Source organism: Lathyrus oleraceus, chromosome 1, assembly GCF_024323335.1.
Source record: "Lathyrus oleraceus cultivar Zhongwan6 chromosome 1, CAAS_Psat_ZW6_1.0, whole genome shotgun sequence".
Classification (NCBI taxonomy): Eukaryota; Viridiplantae; Streptophyta; class Magnoliopsida; order Fabales; family Fabaceae; genus Lathyrus; species Lathyrus oleraceus.
Window position 1 is genome coordinate 113,525,731 of NC_066579.1, and position 25,623 is coordinate 113,551,353.

General features: G+C 34.7%; 3 protein-coding genes and 1 long non-coding RNA gene across 4 annotated transcripts; 2 read left to right on the forward strand and 2 right to left on the reverse strand.

Annotated features, from left to right (window-relative positions):
• Positions 1-396: 396 nt before the first annotated feature.
• On the reverse strand, positions 397-1,383 carry LOC127094564 (uncharacterized). Its single transcript, XM_051033387.1, has one exon. The coding sequence runs from the start codon at positions 1,381-1,383 to the stop codon at positions 397-399; it is 987 nt and encodes a 328-aa protein (XP_050889344.1).
• Positions 1,384-11,098: 9,715 nt separating this feature from the next.
• On the forward strand, positions 11,099-16,034 carry LOC127120532 (uncharacterized). Its single transcript, XM_051050991.1, has 6 exons — positions 11,099-11,506; positions 12,986-13,108; positions 13,314-13,520; positions 14,876-14,957; positions 15,366-15,430; positions 15,630-16,034. Exons 1-6 carry the CDS (start codon positions 11,222-11,224, stop codon positions 15,924-15,926), a joined length of 1,059 nt encoding a protein of 352 aa, XP_050906948.1. The 5' UTR covers positions 11,099-11,221; the 3' UTR covers positions 15,927-16,034.
• A 2,133-nt stretch (positions 16,035-18,167) lies between these two features.
• On the reverse strand, positions 18,168-21,073 carry LOC127120523 (protein trichome birefringence-like 19). Its single transcript, XM_051050979.1, has 2 exons — positions 19,880-21,073; positions 18,168-19,354 (listed from the first exon to the last, which is right to left on the reverse strand). Exons 1-2 carry the CDS (start codon positions 20,366-20,368, stop codon positions 18,539-18,541), a joined length of 1,305 nt encoding a protein of 434 aa, XP_050906936.1. The 5' UTR covers positions 20,369-21,073; the 3' UTR covers positions 18,168-18,538.
• On the forward strand, positions 20,284-21,706 carry LOC127120539 (uncharacterized). Its single transcript, XR_007803223.1, has 2 exons — positions 20,284-20,420; positions 21,387-21,706. It is a non-coding gene; the product is annotated as an uncharacterized LOC127120539 (long non-coding RNA).
• Positions 21,707-25,623: the final 3,917 nt, after the last annotated feature.

Consider the following 25,623-nt stretch of genomic DNA (forward strand, 5'->3'; position numbering starts at 1 on the left):
AGTATCTAGGCAATAGTCAGATTGTTCTAGTCCCACTTTGATCTTTTTCCTCTTATGCTCCTATTTGTTGAACTTTTCTACATGTGCTTGAAGTTGTGCATCCTTTCTCTCAAGCTCCCACTTCATGGTGTTTTTCTCATTGATGATTTGTTGGAGTTTTATCTTCAACTCTTCATTCTCTTTTTCTAGCTTTGCCATGGTGGTCTTGAGTTCCTCCACTTCTTCAATAGGTATATGGGTAAGCTTAGGTTCAGGAAGAGGTACAGGTGTCCGAATGACGAATGACATTTTGATCATCTCCACCCTTTCCTTTACCCAATGAAAATATGGTTCTGTTATAATCTCATTTGCTCTCCCCAAATCAGCTCTCCCCTTTCGATTGACATTCTTCCAAGCCTATTTGATTCGTTGGAACAAGCTAGGATTCTCAACCCCAAAGTCAAGTAATAAGAAAGCTTCCAAAGACCTTGCCTCTAGAGGGCCTTCCATTGGGTAGCCAAGTTGTCTTAGTGATAGAATCAGGTTAGAATTTACGCATCCTTGAGTTCCAATAAGTGGTAGATTAGGGAAATCTCCACGGCTAAATATGATGTCCATGTTGATGTATTCTTTGGAATACCAAGAAAGATCTTCGGATAGGAGTGATCCCAATCTCTGAGGCCAACTAACATCTGTCTGTTCTACCCAAACACCTGTCTTTGGAAGATGCTCAAGAAACCACTGATATAGTAAAGGAGCACAACAAGCAATCATTCCCTTCTTCTTGGTGTACCTATGGCTCATGTAATAGTAAACATCAGCTAACAAGGTGGGTAATGGGTTTCCAGTAAGGAAAACGCAAATAACAGCCATGTCTATAAAACCATCCATATTTGGGAACAGGACGATGCCATAGATGGCCAATGCAATAGCAGAGTAACAAGCGTCCCAACTTTCTGCTTTTAGTAAGGTATGAGCTCTTTCCAAGAGAAAACTTAGCGAAAATCCTTTGGTATTCCCTTTGGTCTCCAGGTTAGCCTCTACTTCCTTTTCATCCATGTGAAGCGTGCTAGCAATGATCTCAAAGGGCAAAGATTCATCTATCCCTTCAAATAGTGGTTTGTTCTTCGTAGGAATCCTAACAAGACGCTCGAATTCTTCCAACGTTGGTGCTAGCTGGAAGTCTTGGAATGTGAAGCATCTTAAAGGTAGGTCATAGAATTGGGCCAAAGTGACTAAAGCTGTATGGTCCACTTGTTGGTTAAGGATGCTGAGTAGATTGCCATAATTCTTCCCAAAGTTGATTCTGTACACCGGGTGCATCTGAGAGACCAAGTCACGTAAGCTCTTTAGATCGGAATCTTTGAACTTGAAAGAGTAAATGTTTCTTTTGCTTGATTCCATGTTTCTTGAATTCCTGCAACTTATGACACTCAGATTCCTTGAAAATAAAATAATATGAATGTCATGTTATGAATGATGTTATGCATGACACAGGTAGGTCAACATACAGGTCGTGAGAGTGGGTATCTTTGGTTATTAAACAAAACCCTTTTGGGATGATGCTAAAGTTAAGAGGTTCCCAAAGTCATCAATCGCTATCTAGGAAGGTTATTGCCATGACGAAAGCTCATTTGCCAATAACATCCCCAAAAAGAATATTTTTTGGGTAAGGCCTTCGTATGGTCCCAAAGAGGGAGACTCCTAGTGGGTCCACACTACACAACTCTCGAGTCCAAGGTTCTAATAAGGTTCTCAGAGTCATAGATCGAGGTTGAGGATACTACTGTAAGGTAGTAATACGCCTAAGGGATCTCATCTGATTGGGGCTTTCGTATTAACCCAATAAGTCTGGGACTTTTCAGGTGAATACTACATAATCATCGGATATAATGGGTTAAAAGGTCCCTAGAGTCATTGATCCAACTTGAGAATACTATCATCGTGACGAAAACTCGTCGGGCAATAATATCTCAAGAGAATCTCCTCTAGGCGGGGTCTTCGTATCTTCCCAACAAGGAAGACTCCTTGTGGGTGTCCACTACGCAACCGCCAACTTAATCTTATGGTTTTTCTCAGACTCTGGTGGATAGCCTATCTCACAAAGTATCACCAACCAGAGAACCCCAATAATATATAGCCAATAAAACCCCATACAATAATTATGATAGTATAATAATAACAGAATAAATAACAAACAGATAAACAAAATTAACACACAATACATCAACTAAACTAAATTAGGCTTCACTCTCTTTTGCTTGGAGCTAGTCCCCAGCAAAGTCGCCTTCTATCGCACCTCGAAAAATGCGATTTCGCGCGATGGTCGCGGAAAAATTTAATGTTCGAACAGAGTCGCCACCGAACTTTATTTATCCCAATGAAGGAATAGGAAAATATCGATAAAACCTTTAGGAAATAGAATAATGGTCATCACAACCATATTCGGGTTCGGGAGTGGATTACGCAAGAGGAATGTATTAGCACCCCTTGCGTCCGTTGTACTCAACGGAAACCTTTTAGTTCTAATTTGTGTTTCGAGTGTTAATTTATGTTTGTTTGTTATCTTTGGGTTATAAAATATTGAAAATAGAAATGGATGAGAACCTCAAAAAGGAGAAATGGGAGGTTTTTTATTAGTGTGCTCGCGAAGATACAACAATCTCCTGCCTACGTATCCTTATGGTGCAATAAGAAAGTCAGAGCATTTGTAGTTTGGGCACTACGACTGGTGGGTGTTTTTATGAACGACTGTGTAGATCACGTTCTAAGGCTAAACGTTGGCTTGTCTACTCTCGGTGGAGGCTTAAGCACTAGTTTGTTGTGTGCATTAGAAAGGATTAACAATGTTCTTTCTGAAAAGAGTTTTGATCACACGAGGGTGACAAGTTGGATTAATATGTTTGACGTTTTGTTTGATTGAGATGTTTTTGGTTAGATGACGACTACTCTGATAGTCGAGTAAGACAACTTGTATCCTAATAGTCGAGACAGGGAATAGAAGACTCTAGACCACTTCCCTTTCATCCTTAATTATGAAAAGACTTAATAATAGTTAAGGTATTTTGACAAGATGACGATTACTCGGATAATCGAGCAAGATAACTCATACCCTAATAATCGGGAAAGGGAATAGAAGACTCTAGACCGCTTCCTTTTTCATCTGAGCAATTATGAAAATAGGGTTATGTATGATTGATGTTTTTTAGAATGAACGACAAGTACTTGAATGACTGAGTAAGATAACTCATATCCAAGCATTCAAGAAGAGGAATTGAAAACTCAAAACCATCTCCTTTTTTCGTATAGTTTGTCATAAAAATGGTTTGATTAATTTATTAATTTACGGAAAAATGACAATTGTTCGACTGACCGAGTAAGAGAGCTCGTATTCAAACAATTGGGGAGAGAGGTTGAAAACTCAAAGTCATCTCCCTTTTCATTTCTTATCATAAAAGGACTTGATTTGTTTGTGCTTAAATGGATTAGAAATGACGATTATTCGACTCACCGAGTAAAAGAATTCATATTCAAATAATCGAGGAGAGGAATTAAAAACTCAAAACCATCTCCATTTTCATTTCTAAATGAAATAGTATTTAATCGTGATTATGTATTTTAATTTAATTTTAATAAAGAATACTCGATGTTGGATTGAGGTTTTAAATTTATATTTTGTGAATGAATCGCATTTATTTAGTGAATAATTCATCTAATTGATTAATTAAAATCGAATAGGTCTCATTGTAAGAAGGCCCAAGAGTAAGCCATGTGAGGTTGATGGCGATGCTTTAAAAGCGATCGACTTACAAAGGTGTTTGAAAATGGGCTCGACTTTGAATCGAGAAATATGTGATTTATTTTTTAAATAATTTAATATAGCAATTAGAGTGATTATGGGATAAGGGTCAATATGAAAATATAACTTAAATCATGGTTCAAACGAACTTAGGAATTGCACAAGTGAATTTAATCAAGCATATTCAAGATGATATCTTAAACAAATTCTACAACTTAAAATAATGATTAATTTTCAATTAACAAATAAAGCATTTAAAATAAAAGTTGAAATAAATAAAATAAAAATATTGTTTTTTATAACAATAATACTTTAATATATATTTTATATGTATACATGAAAAATATAATAAAGAAAAACAATTGAACAAGCAAAAAATAAAAGAAAATGGGTTGATAGTAAGAGAGGCCTAAATCTGGGCGCTGTACAGAATAACAAGGGGGTTTAAATAACAAAAATGTCTTTGAGCCCAATTCAAAGGAGATGTTGGGCCCACGAATCCAATGGATCACCTGGTCAATGAATTGACCATGCAGCTGAATCAAAGGCCGTTAGATTTCATGACTTGATTAAGTCAACAAGGGTGGACGGACGATAATTATGCTGGGACACGGTAAGGATCCATGATTGTCACACAGAATCCACCAAAAAGAATCAAACAATTGGTGACAAGTGTCCATGGTGGAGACACTTGTCACCACCGTGCTCATCCAAGGACCACGCCTTAAATTCCCTTTTCAATAAAAAAAACCTCATTTTCAATCTGTTCTCTCTCTCTCTCTCTCTCTCTCTCTCTCTCTCTCTCTCTCTCTCTCTCTCTCTCTCTCTCTCTCTCTCTTCACTTCTCAAACCCTAAAACGCTCTGCAACTGAGCTTCTCTCTCTCTCTGACCAGTTCGTCGGAGAAGAGAGCGGCGAGCGGCCGTCTGCAACGGCGCCACCCCTACCTTATGGTGGTCCAACCACACGAAACCCTATCCTACATAAAACAACATTCTGAGTTCGAATCCGGACTCAGATTTTCCAAAAAAACAACTTCAATCGTCCAGATCAGAGGTTTCAACCGAAACCCTAACACTACAACCAAACCAATAGTGGCAAGGGTTTCAAGTAAACAAGAACACGGACTTGGCGTACAACGAAGGCGATGTGAAAGGAAGAAAATAAAATAAAAGGATATACCAACTTGGAGCTAATCCGACGGCCACGACTACAACGAACCCCGGTAAATGGCTTCTCTTTTTTCAATGTCCTTCTTCTTCTTCTCCTCTTTTCGGCGCGTTTTAATTCTTCTTGTTGTGCTAGGTTTAACGTGCTTGGAGATTCACCGAAAAACCATGAGTCATTTGGTTCGAGTTACGTCGCCGCCGACGCGAGCTTCTCCACCACGCTTCAGATAAGCACCTTCTTTCGATCTTCTCCTTCTTCTGCTTTTCCTTTGGATGCTGTTTGGTTGTGTTTGAATGAAACAATATTTTTTTATTTCTTTTTTTGTTTTTATGATTCACCATCCTCTTTGTTTCTTTTTGATCGTTATGTGGTTGATGTTCAAAACAAAAAATTATTTTTGATTGCCTCTTTTATCATTCAACCTCCTCATTTACCATCATCTGTTATGGGTATTTAAGCTCTTTTTCATGATGAGTTCATTAGGTTTTAAAATTATTTGTCAGGTTTACTTTTCATCCCTGATTTCGTGGGATTGTTATTTTGTGGATTTATTGTTGTTTGAACTGGGTGTTCGTTATGGTCTTCTGGGCAAAGCTTTAACCTATTCAATTCATCAATTTATTTTCCAGCTTTTTTAAGTGCTTATTTGAAAAGACTTTTAATCTTGAGTTGATTTTTGCAGGTCACACAAATGAAGTGACCTTAATTGAAGGGAGAAGTCTACGCCAGCTTTTGGAGGAGGTTGAATTTTGGGGCGCTTCACTTCAAAAGATGGTTTTGGCAATGGCTTTCAAAAATTTCGTCTTCAATCTGCTGGATTTACAACAACTTTTAATTTTTTTAAGTTCACTTTGATGTAGTCGTTGGACTTTTGGATAATGTATTAACTTTGGAATTATTTGTAATATCTTAGACTAAAAATTCATTTATGTAATTAATCTCTTTTTTAAACATTTAAACTTTATTTTATTTAGAAACTTGTTTGGACCATCATAAACACCTAACTAGTGGTTGCCTTTAGTATATTACCATCAGCAAAATACAAACGTGACCAAAAGATTTAAAATGAACCACAAGTCATAAGTATTGTAACTTCAATTCCAATCACAAAACCAACAAAGGATTTTGGTACATGAGTCTTAAACATGGTGACTTATCTTAAATCCAACACATACATGCTTCAAAAAAAATGCAAATTTAATTTAGGGACCTATGAAGGACTTAGAATTTGGCATAGATATTTGGGATGTGTAAATGGACTAATAACAAGTGATCATAGAAAAAACATGGCTCTTAATACCTACTAACAAGAAAAGTGGACTTGGATTAGTAACGTAAAAAAATTGAAACACACTTTGGACTTGCAAATGTGTTGACAGACGTGGGCTTTTTTCAAACTATCAAGTCTTTATGGATAAAACAAAAAAAATGGGCCTTTTAACCAGTAAATCCCAAAAATGCGCATATCATCCCATGCTTTAGTAACAACAATAAGAGACAAATGCAACAGATGTTTTTTCTTGAGTCATGTACAAGGATCGTAACAGATGAAATGCTACAGAAAATTTGATGTCACTGAGGGTTGAGAAACCCTAAGATAGAGTTTATGCCTTAAGATAGAGTTCATGCCTTATAACATCCGATAGTGAATGTTGGTGAAAGATTTTTTTTACCCGGACAAAATTGGGATATGACAAGGATACGTAGGCATGAGGGACCCAATCCACACCGAGCACTTTATGTATTTCTTCCCTTTTCCCATTCTTTTGCGAGTAATCTTTAGATATCACACGTATTCGAGCGAGAACAATCAAAATGGTTCCCATGGAGTACCATGGATGTTAGGGATGCTAACACTTTCCCCTTGCATAACCAACTTCCTTACCCAACATATCTCTTTCCCTCGTGTTTTATTGATGTTTTCCCATCCCTTTGGGGATAAATAAAGTTCGACGATGACTCTATTGTATGTTCGAGCATGCGATACGTTCGAGTATATCAGAACATCAACTAACATAAATGTCGATCTTCTATCATGTGGGTCGGTTAAGAAATTTACATAAACTCCTGTTCGTCAAAATATATCAAACATAACATCCCTGACAAAGTCATGCCAATATTTGAATTCTAGAAACTGCCTACAATGAATTGTGTGTTTACCAAGTGTACCCAATCACAACTTATGACAAACATGACAAATCTCATCAATAAGAAATAAGGGAATTTGTACTCACTAAAAGTATAAATGTTTGACAACCCTTAGTGGATAAGGGTTGTTAGAGGCTTTAGGGCTGTTATGGTATTGAGAGCTAACATGTGAGGTGAGAAGCTACTGTATCTATGTATTTTCTCTAAACTGTTAATACTTATCAAGTATCACAATACTGATGTATTTATAGTTCAAGAGTCTGGAATCGAGTCTCCATATGATGTAGCAACCATTCTAGAAATGCATGGTTGATTCCTTGAAATCTAGAAGGTATATTTAAGTTCAATGACTTCCTATGTAACGTATGTTGATCCGATATATGCTCTACGCACGATCGCACATCATGGACGGAGAGATTCCAGGTTCGAGCGATATATTTGGGAAAGGAGCACTCAATCCTAAACAGGGGTGTTTGAACCTTTGAAAGCACTACTTGGGAAGAATGAATGACTATGTGTATGTCGTTCGTCTCACCCCCAAGATCTCTTCCAATTATACCACTACACAGTCTTTCAATCACGAGGGCTTGTAGAGGCCGAAGTGTTTTAACCCATGACTCATCTTCGGACCTCTCTAAGGAGACTCATCGATGCTTTATTCCTACCTTTAGGTCTCGAGGTTTTAGATGATCCTTCTGAACGAGGGTTAGTTAAGTTCTTCCAACGAGACTTAGTTGAGTGCCTCAAGCGAGACTTAGTTGAACCCTCATATGAGATTTAGTTGTGTCCCTCATGTGAGACTTAGTTGGGTCTCTCAGACGAAACTTAGTTTAATCCCTTAGGTGAGACTTAGTTATGTCCCTCAAGCGAGACTTAGTTGAGTCCTTCAAGTGAGACTTATTTGAGTCCCTCAGGCGAGACTTAATGTTTATTGTAATTTTTGGTAAACAAACGCAAGTCTTAAAAATTGTTACTTGCATGATCAACTAGTGAATCATAGGATATATTGTGCGTAAATTTTACAAGTGGTTTTTGAATGTTCATAAGTTCGAAAAATAAACTATAAATTAAGTAAAGTTACCAACTGGGTCGAGACAAGAAACTGAAGTAAAATAAATGTAAAGACAATGAAACTGAAGTAGATGTTCAAGAAATGATGTAAATGGTTTCAATTAAATGAATAAAAGATGGTGTACACGATGTTCTATAGAGTTTTTGTATATGATTTCTCTCACCTCAATCCTTACGCAGGGACTATCTATATATACTAGTAAAAAAGTATAACTGTTTTCAACAATTATGACTCACATGCTCAACATGTACCCTTATACGTGGTATTGGGGCTGATGGCTGACTCCCACATGTCTTCACATTTAGATATCTTTAAATGGCAGTTACTTGATCTTATCCTTTTGTAATTGGCCGTAATCGAAGTCTTAACCATCTTTCAACATTTGTCAAAATATGCCAAGTCTCACAAATGTGAAAATAAGCATGTCGAAGTTGACCAAACATTGGTCGAACAAAATATCACTAAGTAACTTCAAACATGGCAATATCTCTTCTCGACATTAACTTTTCTTCGTCAAACTACCTATGTCAAAAACACTGGCGAACACATTTCCCCCCTAAAAAATGCTACTTTTAATTGAGTCTTTAGTGAAAGAGAAAGGCAATCTTTTTTGAAAAGACTTTTGACACTATTCAAAGTAGTGCGCTGACACCATTGCAATCATGACAAATTTTCCTAAACGTATCCTCAATGCGATGCATGTACAAGAGTTATCATTACTCCGCTTTCCCAGGAAGAACGTGGCCCACAAAACCTTCAAGTCCTTATGTCTCCATTAACTCCTCAGAAAAGAAAAGTCGCGCTTGGCCAGGGCACATCACATGCTTTATTTTGAGAAGAGGGTAGTGACTACCATTTCCCCCAGGAAAAGTCTATGAGAACATAAATGCTCCTTTTTTCAAACTTTCTCTGTTTCAAACCCTAGAAAGCTCCATAGCCAAACTTGCAGTCAAAGCTTCTTTTTTCTTGTATTCTTCTAGACCTTCACCAATAATGACATCATCATCTAATGTAGTCACACTCCCAGTTCCTTTAGCTTCTACCATGAAAGCTCTCATTAATTTTGGAGATAAATTCTTCGCGTAAGAACCTTCTTTGGAAAAAGTGAAAGCGTTGATATGGAAATCATATGTAATGATCTCATTCATTATCTCTGATAATGTTCATGCCTTTCTTGGACAGTTTGCTGATTCTTCTATTGAGTCCAAAAAAGTGAAGCAACCCTTTCCTTTTTTACCATCACTATAAACCATGCGTTTTCTTGGATATACCTTATGAAATGGGTTTCATGAGTCCACTCACTCGTGTACTCTGTGTTGCACCATATGTCAAGAAAAATGTTTATTATGAATGACTAAACAAAGTTGAATCCAAAAGACCCAGTTTTAGAAAGATCAGGGTTTGTATGAATTTATTCGACTATCTAGGAGCGGGCCTACGTATAACCCAAACATGCTCATTGCAACACTATACTTCTCGGAAGGTTCGACTAACACCTTCCAGCTGAAATATGACATGATTACACCTGCCTTGCTCGATGTGGCGACTATAACTGGCCTTCAACCTAACTGGAGAGATTTTTAATCCTAAATGGAAGGTTAACCATATCTTCAGATTCTCAGTCAGACGCGCCGCCTTCGCCCATTATATATTCGACCAACACAAAATCGATACTAAAGATGTATCAAATGAAGAACACATTACTTTCTTGACACTTTAGCTGTCACATTTTGTTTTTTGTTCAAAGTTATTGCAGGTAGCCAAGAAATATGTTGCTATGGCGATCCAAATCCATGGGGGACGCAATATTCGTTTGAGTCGGTTAATTCTGGCCACACTATATGAATCACTAGGTAGTGTCACTCATTCCATATAAACGTTGAAACTCAGGGAAGTATTATCAATTACAGACCCTATATGGCTCCTATAACTTTGGCTAAATGTCACTCTTGAAACTGCCCTGCAGCTCAAGATACTGACTGACTACTATGAGTGCACTATCCTCTTAGAAATGTTTTGAATGATGTCAAAACTAAGACACTTAGTATTTGTGTATATTGGACCTTATCCTCTATGTCTAGATGTGCATTTTCATATTAGGATACTTAAAATCAGGTTAGAAATAATTTACAAGTCAAAATTGAGTTTTTATGTAAAAATATAGGTTAGAGGTCGATACATCCAAGCTATAGGTCGACACATGCTAAAGGTTTTACAAAATCAAAGTTGTTGTCTTTTATGTGTCGGCACACAAGTCCATTAGATCGACACATAACATATTGAGGTCGACTCATGCATGCTTGAGGTCGACGCATGTTATGCTTTGTGCAAAGGCAAATTCTATGCCTGCTTGGGGTCGACGCCTATGATATCTTAGGTCGACACATAGAAGCAAAAATGCCTCTATAAATCGACACCCTCATGCTATGGGTCGACACATACTCTTTTGAAAATTCCAACTTATAATTTTTTTTAAAATCTCTCTCTCTCTCTCTCTATATCTATCTATATATATATAAAGAATTTTTTCATCATCTTCAACTTTTTTCTATACATACACACAATAACTACACATAATTTTGTTTAGTGTCATCTAGAAACTTGATAATGTCCAATTTATGATTATTGTAATCAAATCACACGTTTAGTTTTAAAATATTAATATGATATGACAAAATCTTATAATTCTAGTGAATGATATTGTAAAATTAGTTTATACTTACAATGTACTACTTTTAATCTCATTAAAGAGAAAGAAGAATTTCCATTGACATTGTAAATTTTTTTTACCCTATCAGCCAATCACAAACATGTATTTTGTCAAATCACACAAAACATGTATTTTATATTGATATGATATGATAAAATTTTATATTGAATGATAGTGTAAAACTAGTTTATTATCTGTATCTTTAATCTCATTATTAAAATAGTCTACTAATTTACGAATTGAATCACTGTACCCAAGTCGTGAAGAAACAACACTATCACCGTAATCATCACAAAAACAAAACAAAAAAACCAGAAAGAAAGAGAGGTAAACCGAAAACAAAAATGGCAGGCCTATTAGCATGGGCAGCAGATGTAGTAGGAGGAGCAGGAGGATCAGAATCAGGCACCGAAGATTCAATCCCAATCCTTTTCACCGATTCTCAGAAAACCTACGTTCGTGAACTCGATCACAAATTTAATTCCCTCCAACGTTCGATCCAAGATCTACGCCTTCGATTACCTCCTCCTGATATCTCACAGCGTCTTCCTCATCTTCACGCTCACTCTTTAGCTTCCAATAACGCTCTCGCTCTCCAATTAAACGCGCATTCCTCCACTCGCCATCAGGTATGGAGAAACTACGCGTTCGATTATAAATGATCTCTGAAATTGTAAACTGCATTATTAGATTAATTGTTTTTAAATTAGTTCATTTAGTTGTGTAGTTGTTTAATTACTGAAATTGAAAAATTGTCTCTGAAATTGAAAATGTTTGATTAGATTAGTCTTTTTGATGTTGGTCAATTTAGTTATGAAACAGTTTGGAATGGCTGAGGATCCATGTGATTGAAGAATTACAGTTTCGGGGATTGTTTTGTGATTTTGTTAATTGAGTCGTGAAGTTACTGAAGTTGATAATACTGGATGAGTTTAGTCTTTTTGAGTTGGTTAGTTTCGTAACGGAGTTGTTTAATTCTGGAAATTCTAGGTGTTTGTCTGTTAAGTTGTAAAGTTATGAAATCACAAAATGATTCTTGAAATTGGAAATGCTCGGTCACTTTAGTTTATTTTTGATTCATCCAGTATAATATCCTCATCTCTGCTACACAATAAAGTATGTGTAGCAAAGATGAGGATGTTGCATTGGATGTGTGGTAAAATTAGACAGGAAAAGATTATAAATGATAATATTAGAGAGAGTGTTGGGGTAGCACTCATAGTAGAAAAGATGATGGAAAATAGACTTACTTAGGTAGTTTGGACTCGGAGAGAGAAGACTTGTAGATTGTGTGGTAAGGCAAATAGATCAGATGGAGAGAAGTTAAACTACTAGAGGTAGTGGAAGACCTAGAAAAATTATAAGAAAAGTTATCAAGAAAGATCTCGAGATTAACGATTTGGACAAAAGCATGGTCCTAGATAGAACATTATGACGAAAATTGATCCATGTAGCCGATCCCACTTAGTGGGATAAGGCTTGGTTGTTGTTGTTGTGTTGTACTACCTCCGTTTTTTATTATAAGTCGTTTTTGTCTTTTCACACGTATTAAGAAAAATAATGATTGTTGTATGAAAATGAGAAATTCAGAATGTTTTTACAAAATTGTCCTTCATTAATGACATGAGAAAAATAATTTTACATAATTGAAAGGAGAGAGAATAATAAACTTTTAAGGGTGTAATAGGAATAATAGCATTAATTATTCATTGGTAATGTAAAGTGACTTATATTGTGGTACATTTTTTTTTCTTCTAAAATGGCTTATAATAAAAAACAGAGGAAGTAATATTTAGTCATGCAATTGTTTAATAATTTTTGAAATTCGATGTGTTTGTTAATTTATTAGTGAAATTAATCTGAAATTTCAAAACGACCTTTGAAATTGAAAACGCTTGATTACAAAAAGTTTTCTTTAGTTGGTCAATTTTGTTATGAAACTGTTTGGAATGATTGATGTGATCAGAGATTTTCAATTTCAGGAATCGTTGTGATTTATTTAGTTCAAGCTACTAAATTTTCTACTACAATTCTAGGGATTTAATTGGGGGATACATTTGGTTTCAATTTTTATATGCGACTAATTTACTTCTGTTCTACGAGGGCAGGCCCAGCTTAGAGAGGAGACACTGAAGGAAGAAAATGCTGCTTTTGAGAATGCTATATCCAATTGCGAGGATAAGATCAAGGAAAAATTACAGGAGGCTGAACTACTAAGGAGCAAGCTAGAGGTGGGACTGAGGATTGTTATATGTCTTCTGTACTGTGTTATGCTGAATGACAATATTGTTTGATGTGTCAGTGTGTGCCATGATAGAGACTATAGAGAGTGAATGTGATGTTTTATTTGGCGGTTTACTTAGTTACATATTTTAGGAATTGAAGTTCATTGTTTTGTGTTTTAGTTATTATTGGTTCTTCTGTTTTGAGTTACAGGAAATGGATGAAGCTGAAGAGAAGCTGAAGACTGAGATAGAAAATATGCGGCTGCGAGCTTCTGAAAATGCTGGCCAATCTTGGACTGCTGAGAGTTGGGAGGAAGAAAACAAGACATATACTAAAACTGGCTTTGATGCAGATATGGATGGAGAAGTTTCAAAATCGGCTATGCTTGACAAATTGGAAGAAAGGAAGAACGAACTGGTATTTTGTTTTTAATCATACAATTCTCTTTTGCATTCTTAACCATAACATATTGTTCAATATTGAATGAGTAAGGGTGCATTTAGATCAACAACATAATCAAGTGCATACTCAATATGCAGTTTTAGGGAGTTTAATTAAGTGATTATTCATAAGCTATTTCGAAAAGTTTATTGAAATCAACTGAAAACTATTTATAAACATGTCATAAGTTATTTTCATTAAGGTACCTTACTAAATAAATGTTTATATTATGAGATATGATTAAATCAAATGCCCCCTGAGCACTCAGATGGTGTCGGCGTCAGTCCTGATTCATTTAATTGCTGAATGGTGGAAATTTGACTGCTGTTCTTGAATGCTCATTTTATCTATCAAATAAGTCTCTAAGAAATTTGGAGACTAAATGGATATATTCAACTTCAAGGACTTATTGGCTGATTAGATTAATTTTTTTGGATTGAAGCAAACTCTAGAATTTCTCTTAGAACAGAATCGGAAATACAAACTGGTAAAGACTCAAAAACATGAAGACTAAGCCCTAAAGTGGCCACACTCATTAGGGAATAAGCAACCACTTCCGCTCATCTCCTTTCAAACTGAACCAACAAGTTTGGTTTTAAAACTAAAGTATCCTGACACTTCTAAATTTATACCCAAATTCAGATACTTCTGTTAATTTTAGACTGCCCCACTGTCCATTACAAGTTGGGTATCTTATTAAAAAATAACAATTAATTTGGATATCTTTGGCCTAGTTAAGATCTTGCAAAAGTGCCAAACCCTCACCTCCTTTGACTAAGACCAAGGTAAGCTCCAGCTGCTTCAAGCAAGAATAAGGTCCCCACCTCCCTTCTAAATTTGTCTGATTAAATCTATTTTGACATTAGAGCAAGGTTGTTAAATTCGCTAGTCAACTCATGAAATCGTACTTGCAGGAGTCTAGGTATCAATTTGGAGTGTACTCGCAGTTAACTAGGGTAAACTTGTAGGAACTTTGTAATCGAGTTTTTTATGTCAGTTATCGCATTATATTTGAGTTGAATCTTTTTATGCATTTGTTGTATTATATAAGTATATATGTCATTATATACTATTGTGATATGTGGTAAACTCGTATGAGTCCACAAGTTGAGTTTACGAGTCGATCTAACATAGACAAAACAAGTCTGCTTAAACTCAATTCCGACAACCTTGCTTTAGAAATCTTTGGTGTGATTTCTTCATTTAGTGATGAATATGAAAAATAGAGATTCTTTCAGAACTATTTTGATTACTTCTTTAGAACCAAAACAATAGTAATTGAACTAAGTTGAGTCATTGTTGTCACATCAAAATTTGTTATTTATTTTCAGAGTTCAATGGAGGATACTGTAAAGGAGTTGGAAAAGAAATGGGCAGAAGTGCAGGAAAATGCACTTAAGCAGCCTTCCCCAGGTGTTATACCTTACTTCTGTTTCATGTCAATATATATTTTTTGTATATGGAAAACAAAAGATTAAAGACATACACAAGGGACCCCTTTCTTTGAAAATGGGACATTTAATACCTAGTTTAATGATTGTCCAGGTATCTAACTGTAGTCACCAGTTATGTTGCTTTTAAAATGTAACAGTTGAATGAGATTTATTACAGTTTATGTCAGTTTGATCCTTTCTATCTGAGAATTATTGAATACTATTTTATTCTCTTTGAAAACCACCTAACTCGGCGAGGCCTAAAGAATATAATTGGGGATACTTTCACACTATTCCATCTCCATACTCTTTTGCGACTAATTTTGCACACTTAAGCTTCATATTGCAAGTACTATTATCTTTAAAACATTATTGACTTGCTCTGCAGCACAAAGAGAGAAAACATTGGATAAACAACTTCATGGTTTACTTGAGCAACTAGCAGCTAAGCAGGTGCTTTCCATACTTCCTGGTTTTTTATACATGATACCGTGTGTTTCAAAAATCAGTTTATTCTTTCTTTTCATCTGTGGCATTTTTTTGGCGATAGTCGAATAATAACTGTGAGAATGATTATCTGGATGTTACTTCTACGCATTTGGTTTCCTTCTGGCGGCGAGTCTAATAAACCATCTTCCTTTCATGTTTTCAGACACAGGCTGAGGGTTTACTTGGTGAAATTCACGTGAAAGAGATGGAGCTGGAAAGATTGAATGGGCAATGGCGACAACTGCAAAACAACTCAGAGGCAAACAATGCTAGGAGTCGTTTTGTTAGAGGCTCCTCTGATAAGGTACAAAGTTTGTCCGATTATGATGGTCCTCAGAGGCTTCCTTACCATTCTGCAGGCAGAACTGAAAGCCAGCAGAGGCTCATGCTACTTAGGTCGGCATTTGTGCTTTATATTTTAGCCTTAAATGTAATTGTATTTATCAGGATATCTTTTTGACCAAAATTCAGATTATATGTTAATTTTTAATATGCATAACTGAACTTTTGTTGTACTTATTGAATACCGTGTGTATATAATATATATAACAAGGAGTTTGTGCAGAAATTAACTCATTAACGCATTGACCGATGTTTCATCTGTTTTTACTGTGTAGAGTTACAGCCGAAGACAAGGTAAGAATGAGAAAAAAATGTTGAATACACAAAAGATTAGATGATATGATAGCTGTTGAAATTGTGAGAATTTAGATAAAAGAAAGAGAGAAAATATTAAGAACCTTGAATTATTGATAACTAAAGACTAAACACTAATTCCATATGAACACAGACTCATTCCTAAATAAATAAGAAATCAAAAACAAATAATAATAATAATAATAATGAACATAAAATATAATCTTAAGAGATACTCTAATATACTCTAAGATTATAAACCGATTCTAGGAAATAACTTAGGATACTCAAATATATAGAAGATATTATAAGGTATTTTACAATATTTTAACAATCTCCCTCGAGTTAAAACTTACTCAGCTTTAAATTTGTTACAAATACACGTTTTAAAAGAGAAATTGTAACAACCGAGGCAGCAATATGAGGAACCAATGAATGCCAAAATAGACAAAAGTTTAACTTAAGCAGAAGCATCTACCAAAGGTTAACCACATAATAGAAACAACTGTAAATCGAGCAAAACACCAAAGTACAAGACGACAAGCCACCAAAAACCAAATAGGATAGTGAAAACTTAAGTCCTAAAAGTTAAACCAAGCCTAAACAGGAATAGAGACCGGAGATCGCAACAGAACAAACGTCAAAACAGGAGAGATAAGGGGTTTTTTACACTGGAGCCTAAGTACTCGTGGTCCAAAACACGACAATTGCAGAATATTGACAGGAGCGCGACTCGGCAGCAAAAAGACTCACCAAAAGACGCACGACAGGATTCACAGAGGAAGGTGGTGGCGCGTGAGCGTGTGTGGAGATTTTTCTGGGGCAGAATATTTTGGGATTGCGCAGATTAGGAGATTCTGCATGCGATGAAAGTAGTTTTGCAGGAATTTTTTTTCCTGTGGTGGCAAATTTTCAGAAACACTGCAGGGAAATGTTGACACATCACGAAGGAGGATCAAACCATGCTCTAGATACCGTGTCAAATTCGTGAGATTTTTGATCAAACGGAAAAGGAAAGTAGTAAGAATCTTGAACGTCATTGATATTTTTACTTGATATAATACAAAAGATAGTATACGATATTTTTATAGTATTCTATTTTCTAATAGTATCTATGGTAAACTCGAGTTACTTTTGCTAGTTCAAGTTATTATTGTTCTGTGATCTCTGTGTTAAGTGATTTTCGCTATTAAGTCTATAGCTTGAAATAATTTGGGTTCCTTCAAGTTGCAAATTTCTTGAAACTTGTATACTTTCCTATTCCTAGTATTGCTGAGAGAACATTTTCAATATAACTTTATGCATTTACAATTTGACAGCATATAACTTTTTGTTGCATTATGCACTTACAATTTGACAGCATATAACTTTTTGTTGCAGTATGCATTTACAATTTGACAGCATATAACTTTTTGTTGCATAGTCATCTTAATCAGATAGTTTTACACATTCAGTGCATAATTCTTATTTAAGTTTTGAGATTCATAATTTGACAGCAAGGTTGATGTTAATAGGGGAAATCATATAAAAGCATATTTCATGATTTTGGTTGATGATATCATTGACAAGCCCAAGAATTGACAGAAAGCTACACCTATGCTTAGTCTCAAAGCTCAAGTCAGTATCATTATCCAGGCACATGAAATTGCTTACTACCATACGTCAATATGTATTGCTTAGAGATTTAGAAATCACTATTTTCTTATCCATATTTTGTCTTTTTTTTCAAAAGTTATTTTATTATTCTAGAAATCACTTTATTTTTATTTTTATGACAAATAGGACTTTTTAATTGCTTGCATGCATTTATAGATTCTTATTAGCCTTCGGCTTTGATCAAATTACCCTTTTACTTCATATCCAAGACAAATGTTATATAATTGAAAGCTTTTTTAATAAGTTACACCATGAAATGTATACAAGAAAGATTGAAAAATATCAGAAATCTGATTAAAAGCAAGTTAAACTCAAATCATATGAAGCATTAAAATGTGTGTTTGACAATTGATTCTTAAGGCAAAATAGAACTAGCCAATGTTTCTTAATACAATTGAGCTTCTTGGGATAGGATATTAACCAATTTGATAATCAAGACATTCCACTAAATATATTACAAAAATTCACAAATCACTTTGCATGTCCACTCTGCATGTTATTATCTATATAGTGAATAAATACATTCATCAATCTCTTACACAATTTCCCTACCCTTTTTGTAAATACAAGTAAAAGTTACTTTGCAAACAAAGTTTTGTGTTCAAATCTAGTACTGGGAAATGCAATAACATTAAAACTCTAGAGGGAGAACTTCGACACTCATTATGGTCTTATCTGCATTGAGGAATCGGTCTCTTCAATTGCGTGTAGAGAATAATTGATTTACAAAAATAAATTTCCAAAAAATAAATACTCCCGTGAATCAGATAAATCTTATGTTCATAAAACAACACTCTCTAACTTTGAGTCATAAGATGAGTTGCTTTCTATATTCAACATATATAGCAAAAACTCATTCCATGTGTCGACAGGTCCAGGCAAACACCAATGAACACAATCATTGTAATATGTAACATTTGTGTTCTTAGAATGTCCATAATCATTAGGGTGTCCATCAGGTCTCAACAACATAATTTCAGTTGTATTTAGCATCAAAAACTTCAATCCCTTCTTTGATGCTACCTCTTGTGCTACTTTAAATTCATTCACTTGTGTCATGTATGTCTCTAGAAAGTAACCATTTAACTTCATTTCTTCCTTGCTAAATGGCTTTGTCCTCACACAATTCCCTCCTTTGTTCCAATCTCCATTCTCAAAATGTGATGGAGAAAATGTCCTAAAATATGTCACACCCTTAAAATTTTCAAGACTTGTTAAGGTTCTAAATGCTGTCCTAAATGCCATTTTGTAACCATAGTAGTGAGCAAGATCTGTTACATTCTCTATTCCACATTTGTTGCATCCAACAAGTTGACCCTTTTCATAGTACATTAAAGGTCTAAAAAACCAATGTCCTGCTGAGATTATTACTATGTCAAAGTTTTCAACTTGACTTGACCATGCTTCATCTACCTCATCTACATATAGTTTCATGATGTTGTTGTATGAATGGCCTTTTTTATCAGCATCACTTGATCTCACAAAATATGGCGACCATAGATTTCCAAGGGTGAAATTATAATCGGGGAAGAAATACCGTCTGAAATATATGACATCTGATGTGTATTTATGAGAAACGTCTTCCGGTTCAGACACCTAAATAGAAGAAAAAACACATAAGCATGTTTGGTTTTACAATGATAAAAATTGATTTAAATGAACTGACAAAATATCAAAATTCTAGTTTCGAGTTAGAATCAATTCTACTCTAAAATATTCAAACATGTCAAAATCGTTCTAAACCTCTAGAATCAACATGTCTCCTCTAAACAAGAAATCAAACATTCACTAGTTGGATTTCATATATAAACATGCAGATAAGATCATCTACAAAATTGTCAAGAAAACAACGACAAAATCAATGTTTTAAATCACAGTCACGTTCACAATCCTAGATACTACAAAGAATCACAATCAAATACGGCCGTGATGATGGTCACGAATACATAAAAAACCGTGATGTCACGGCTCAGATCGTGGTTACGGACCTGTTACAGAATCTTGTATAGTAGTCTAAACCACTTGTTTATAGAGACTATAATACTATGTTATAAACCTACTCTCCAAAAAAATTTAGCTCCTATGAAAAAGACAGAAAACATACTGTGAATGATTACTTACTTGACTTAGGAGGCACAACAAAGATTGCAACTGATTTCTTCCAACAGAATCTCCAACAAAAACCATTTTCTTACCACTGACAAGCTCTAAGAATTGAGTTGCATTAAAGAGTGGAAGCTCGCATTCGTCCGGCTTCCATCTCCAATGAAGATACTCTTCATCAGGTCTACCGAATTTCATGCAGTTTTGTTCATCTATCATCCATTTGCATGTTACGTTATTGTAATAAGGTTCCTCAGAATAAGGAATCCAGTTACCAGAAAAGATGTCACATCCTTTTGTTTCTGTTCTGTTGTTCATGTTTCTGACAGAAGACATGTTCGGAGACGACGGCGACAACGATGATGATGGTGATGATTCTTCTGTGTTTCTCATGAGAATAATAGGAAACATGATGAGAAGAAGAGTGAATGGTATGAGAAAAGCACTTTTGGTTGTGTTTCTTGCCGAGTACTTTCCATTGAGAATCTCATTGCTTTGGAACTTCATGGTTGAGATAAATTCTGAAATAAAAAACTTTGATGAAACAGTTTATATAAATGTAAGTAACTTTTTATTCAACTTTTAGCTTTTTTCTTTAAGTTAGTTTCAAGCAAAACTTTCTTAAAGTGCTCTATATTAAAGCTTAATCACCATCATTAATTCATCATATGAAAAAGTTTTTATTCATATTTCAAAATTCTATTAAAAGTGACAAAAGCAAAAAAACAAGAGTCCTATTTTCTTTGACCCTTTATGGCTTGGCGGCAAGCCAATTCATAAAAAACTAAATATGATAAAAAATACAAAAGGGTAAATTATTGATTTAAAATCAAGAAAAGGGAATCAAATTTGAATGGTTCACTTTTGCACTCTTTGTTTAGTAGGAATTGTCAGTTCCTTTTTGAAAAAAAAACATAAACTAAAGGAAGTAACTAAGATTGGTAAGATTTGTTAATGTACTTTTTGTGTGTAAACAATCATGTAAGTAGGTAGGTTTAATGCTATTACTTTTACTTTTGGTCTTAACTCTCTGTTTTCAGGGTAAAAGAATTATGATAATCTAAAATTAGGTCTCGAGGTAAGTAAAATTTGACCAGTGATGATTCTAGTCAGATTTAACTCGTGTTTAACTCTCCGATTCTCGGGGGAAGAAAATCTTGATAATCTGAAATTAGGTTGAAATATAAGTAAAATCTAATCAGTGTTGGTTTAACTTAGAATTGAAACCCGGGTTTAACTCTCGACAGCAATTAGGTTGAGAGATAATTAAAATCTTACCGGTGATGATTTTAGTTAGAATTCGAACTCGGGTTTACCTCTTAGAGGCAAGTAAAATCGGACCAGTGATGATTCTAATCAAAACTCAAATTTGGGTATAACTCTTCGATTATCAAGAGAAAAAGATTCTCGTACTATGAAATTTGACTGAGAGACAAGTAAAATCTGACTAGAGATGGTTCTAGTCGGAACTCGAACTTGGATTCTTCCTTCATAAATCATGTTTGCACTAAATTGACATGCATAGGTTATTTATCAAAGAAAAAGCAATATGCTATGAAGCCAAATGAAGAGCAAAGAAAGGAAAGCACATAAAAGCTTATGATTGAAGGACAAGAAGAAAAATCAGCACTGACAAATCAGTTTTGTCTCCTTTATTCCTGTTTGTTATGTTGTTCCATTTTACTATATTCTTGAACAATTATTATCTAATTCTCATGAACATGTATTGTCACATACATACACAACTGTAAAAATCAATGATTGTGTAACACCAATGAAATATAACAAAATAGTACTATTGTCTTTGGTATCTTATGCTACATATATTATTTATACAATGATTAATTATTGTTGTAACATAACATGGGCCTTTAGAAAGAAAGAAAGAAAAGTATATATTTTTTTGCTTGATAAAATCAATTACTAGAAGGAATTATTTGTGCTTTTTTGTACCATTGTGACTTTATGATTGTTCATAGCAAATGCACAGGTGGTGGTGGTGGTTAAGGGTGTGAGAATATTGCTGACACATATTTGAGTTTGTGTTTGTACTTTAGTCCATTATTTAATACATAAAAAAATAAAAGTATATAATAAAAATGAAGCTTAAAATAGATAAGTTCTAGAGTTGTATTGTAGGACCAATGTGTTAAATTTCTTTTTGGAAATTTGGACCATATGGTTGGTTGGTTGGTCCCAATGAAAGAATGTTACCTGAAGTTGGCAGAGTTTGGAGGGAAGTGGAGGGTAAGGGAATATTATATTAGTTGGTAAGAGAGAAACATCAAAAAACCCTAACAAATAATTCATTTTAGCAATCTCTCTTGTCTTCATTTATTAAATAACACAATGAGTTTTTCGTTGCGGTAGAGTAGTGTTTATGATGCGACGGCGTGGGTGAACATGCAAGATTATCATTCTAACGTGAAAAAATCAGAATTAATGAGTGATAATGAATTTGAATATTTGAAATGATGCGTGTTTCTCTTGTATATCAAAAGTAATTGGAACCGTTCACAATGTGATATGTTATGCAGATAATCATCTGATTGAATCAGACACTAATAGTACGTTGAGGGACATACTTATCTGCTTCTGATCAAACAAATGCGTATTTGTTATGTGCGCCTTTTAATTCGAGATTCGATTTTAAAACTTTTGTCATGTATAGTTATTGCAATATAACACATACAAAATTTCAACTTAGTTGGTTCAAACTTGTTTTCACAATATAATGTAGGTATTATTTGATGTCATTCATTAATTATTGAAGTATCCATTAGGCCTACTTGTGTAATAAAACAGATTGGACATTTAATGATAATGTAAATGATCATCTTGATTATACTAAAAAAAACAACAATGATGATTAGAAAATATAATAAATAGTTTTTTTTTATACAGTCAGTGTTTTGATAATACTAAAAAAACTGTGATTGAATCATTTTTAAAATAATATTAATTTTTATAATTAATAACAGCAATATTATAGTAACCAAAATAATAATAATAACAGTAATATTATTAATGTCAATTTACAACAATTCAACCAAATACATAGGAGTGTTGTATGATCAATATTTATTTTAGTTCTATTTATAATAAAAAAATAATTTTTATATTTTAAATAATTAATTGATCTGATTTATATAATGTCCTGATATATTAAATAAAATCTGTTTAGAAAGTAAGTTTTTTAGAATAGAAGAAAATATTATATAATTGAATAATTTTAATCTAGCGGATACTCTATATCCATTTTTTTAAGATTAATTTTACCAAATTTACTTTAACAATGAATATAATTTTTTAAAAATTTAGAAGTTAAGCATCTTTATGTTGTTTTTATCAGTATTAATTTGATATGGTACAAACATATTTTAGATGAAGTTTCATATTGGATTATGGAATCATATTCTAAGATTAACATTTAAACAAAGTTGTCTGTTTTGTGGGGTACTCAAAGTGTTCGATGACAGCAAGAAATGTCCAAAGCTTGGTGGGTAAGACATCGGTTTTCTATATAATACAATTGTTTAAAGATAAGAGCAATCTAATAGAACCTTGAATTCAAGCTCCAAATAATTGTATAAATAATAAATGATATTATTAATACTCATAATCAGATAACGTCAATAGAGTACAGCTGGCCACATTACTTCCAGTTAATATATGCTTGAAAAAAATAATTTGATTTAGCTTTAATAATATTGTTTCGAATTGAAAGCATAAATTGATTGATATCAAATAGAAGAATTCTGGTTGGATGAGTGAGCTTTCGATAAAGAAAATGAATAGACTGATATGATTAAAATTTCAACGTCTAAGTTAGTGAATGAGTGAGAAAATAATATGTGTGCATGAATGAGAGAGTATTTAAAGTGGAGTGTGTTTGCTTTATATAGCGTGAGGGTTAAAACCATTCTCTTGGGATAGGAAGTCTCATGCGGGTTGCATGAGAATTGCGCTAGAGGTTGGAATCACTAGTCCTCGATTGGGGTGAGAACCCACCTATTCCACACTCCTTTTTACGCGACGCTTATTGTTAGGCATTCCATTATGAGTCTGGTGAACGGTCGAGAGCAATTGTCCCCCAGCCCCTGCTCTTACTCATAGAACGAGAGCTTGTTACATGTGCCTTCATTTCGACCTCTAGGAGTAGGAAGTGGAAGAGCATTGATGGGACATCCATAACATTGAAAACAGACGCATTAAATATCATTAACAAACATTTCGCACGGAAGTCTCGACGTGTGACCATATGTATGATAATAATGATGTCTATATGTACTAGTGTATTTGATTATTTTTATAGTTTGAGGCAAGATCGGGCCGTCAGTGGTTTGCGCTTCCCAATGGCTATCACTATGGATCATACGATTGTCTTCGCTGAAGGATATATGAGGATTTTTGAATTTAATATCTCCTTTTTCGACTATGAGTTCTTCCTCATAATTAATATAGGGTTTGACTTTATCCAACATGTCATTTGGGCTATGAGCTTCCTTCAGTCTCAACTTCTCACGGAATATGTAGTCTAGTAACAATCCCTTATGGAATATCCAACATTTCAAACTGTCATTTGTTCCGCCAACTTCTCCCGCTACCTTTGTGAACCGATTAATATATTTTCGCAAAGTTTCCTTCCTTTTCTGATGGATCCCGATGAGCAAAACAATGGTGGATTTCTGCTATCGTATTGTGAATTTTAGGTAGTGAATGAGTCACACAACTCCTTCCAAGAATTCATGCTCCAGTCTATGAGGGCCTTGAACCACACCATGGTGGCTCCCTTAGTGGTTAATATGAACAAATTGCATTCTACATATCCCCGAGCGTGATAATAGTCCAAACTAGTACCTACATGTTAAATATGTTTGTCCTAATCCCTTGTTCCATCATAATTCTATAGCTTTAGGGGCTTTTGAAGGGATTTGGGGATCATGCTATTGAGGATTTTCGATTACTACTTTGTGATTCAACGATATGGTGATGACGATGATCATCCGACGATGTATGGCTCCCGTGTCTTCCTCCATAACCATAAGGCGGAGTATAATGTTTTCGATGCAGATTGCGATTGGCGATCTAGGGATCGCGATGTGTGGTAAAATCGTGTCGACGAGGATATGTCCGAGTTCGACTCTTTGCTCGCCGCATGAAACGGTTTCACGAACGTGATTATCCTTAGGAGAAGCAAATTATAAACTTTCTTGGATATGAAGTATCATCTTAGTGAGAAAGTGTGAATTCTACCGTTGCATTTTGTTATAGACATTACTCAGCAAATTATTTGCCCTTTGCATGGCTAAACTAGCTTGCAGTTGTTGGAGACTGTGGAGCATTTCATGTTCTGAAACTATAGGTTATTTGACCTTGGAGTGACGATAGAGAATGATGGAAGGTTGGAAGATCTTGAAAGGTCTCTGTCCAACTGTTCGAGGTGGTGGATTTTATGGTGTTAGTATTGTAAGAGGAGTAATTGATATTAGAACATCTTCAATCGATAGAGGAAGTGAGACCTCTCTCACTGGACCAGAAACGTTGGTTGTAGTAGTAGCCGTCGTGTTTGTGTTACATGCGATGGCTGAGCGAGTGACATTCGTTGCTGCCATGATAGTAGAAACTGGATCTACAATCTGTACGAGGAAGAGATCAACACTTTGATAGAGAAAAGGTCAGTTATTCGAAAGAGAAAAGATCGATGATTTAAAATTATGATTTAGAGATGTTGATTCTTTGTGGAAATTCGTGATAATTAA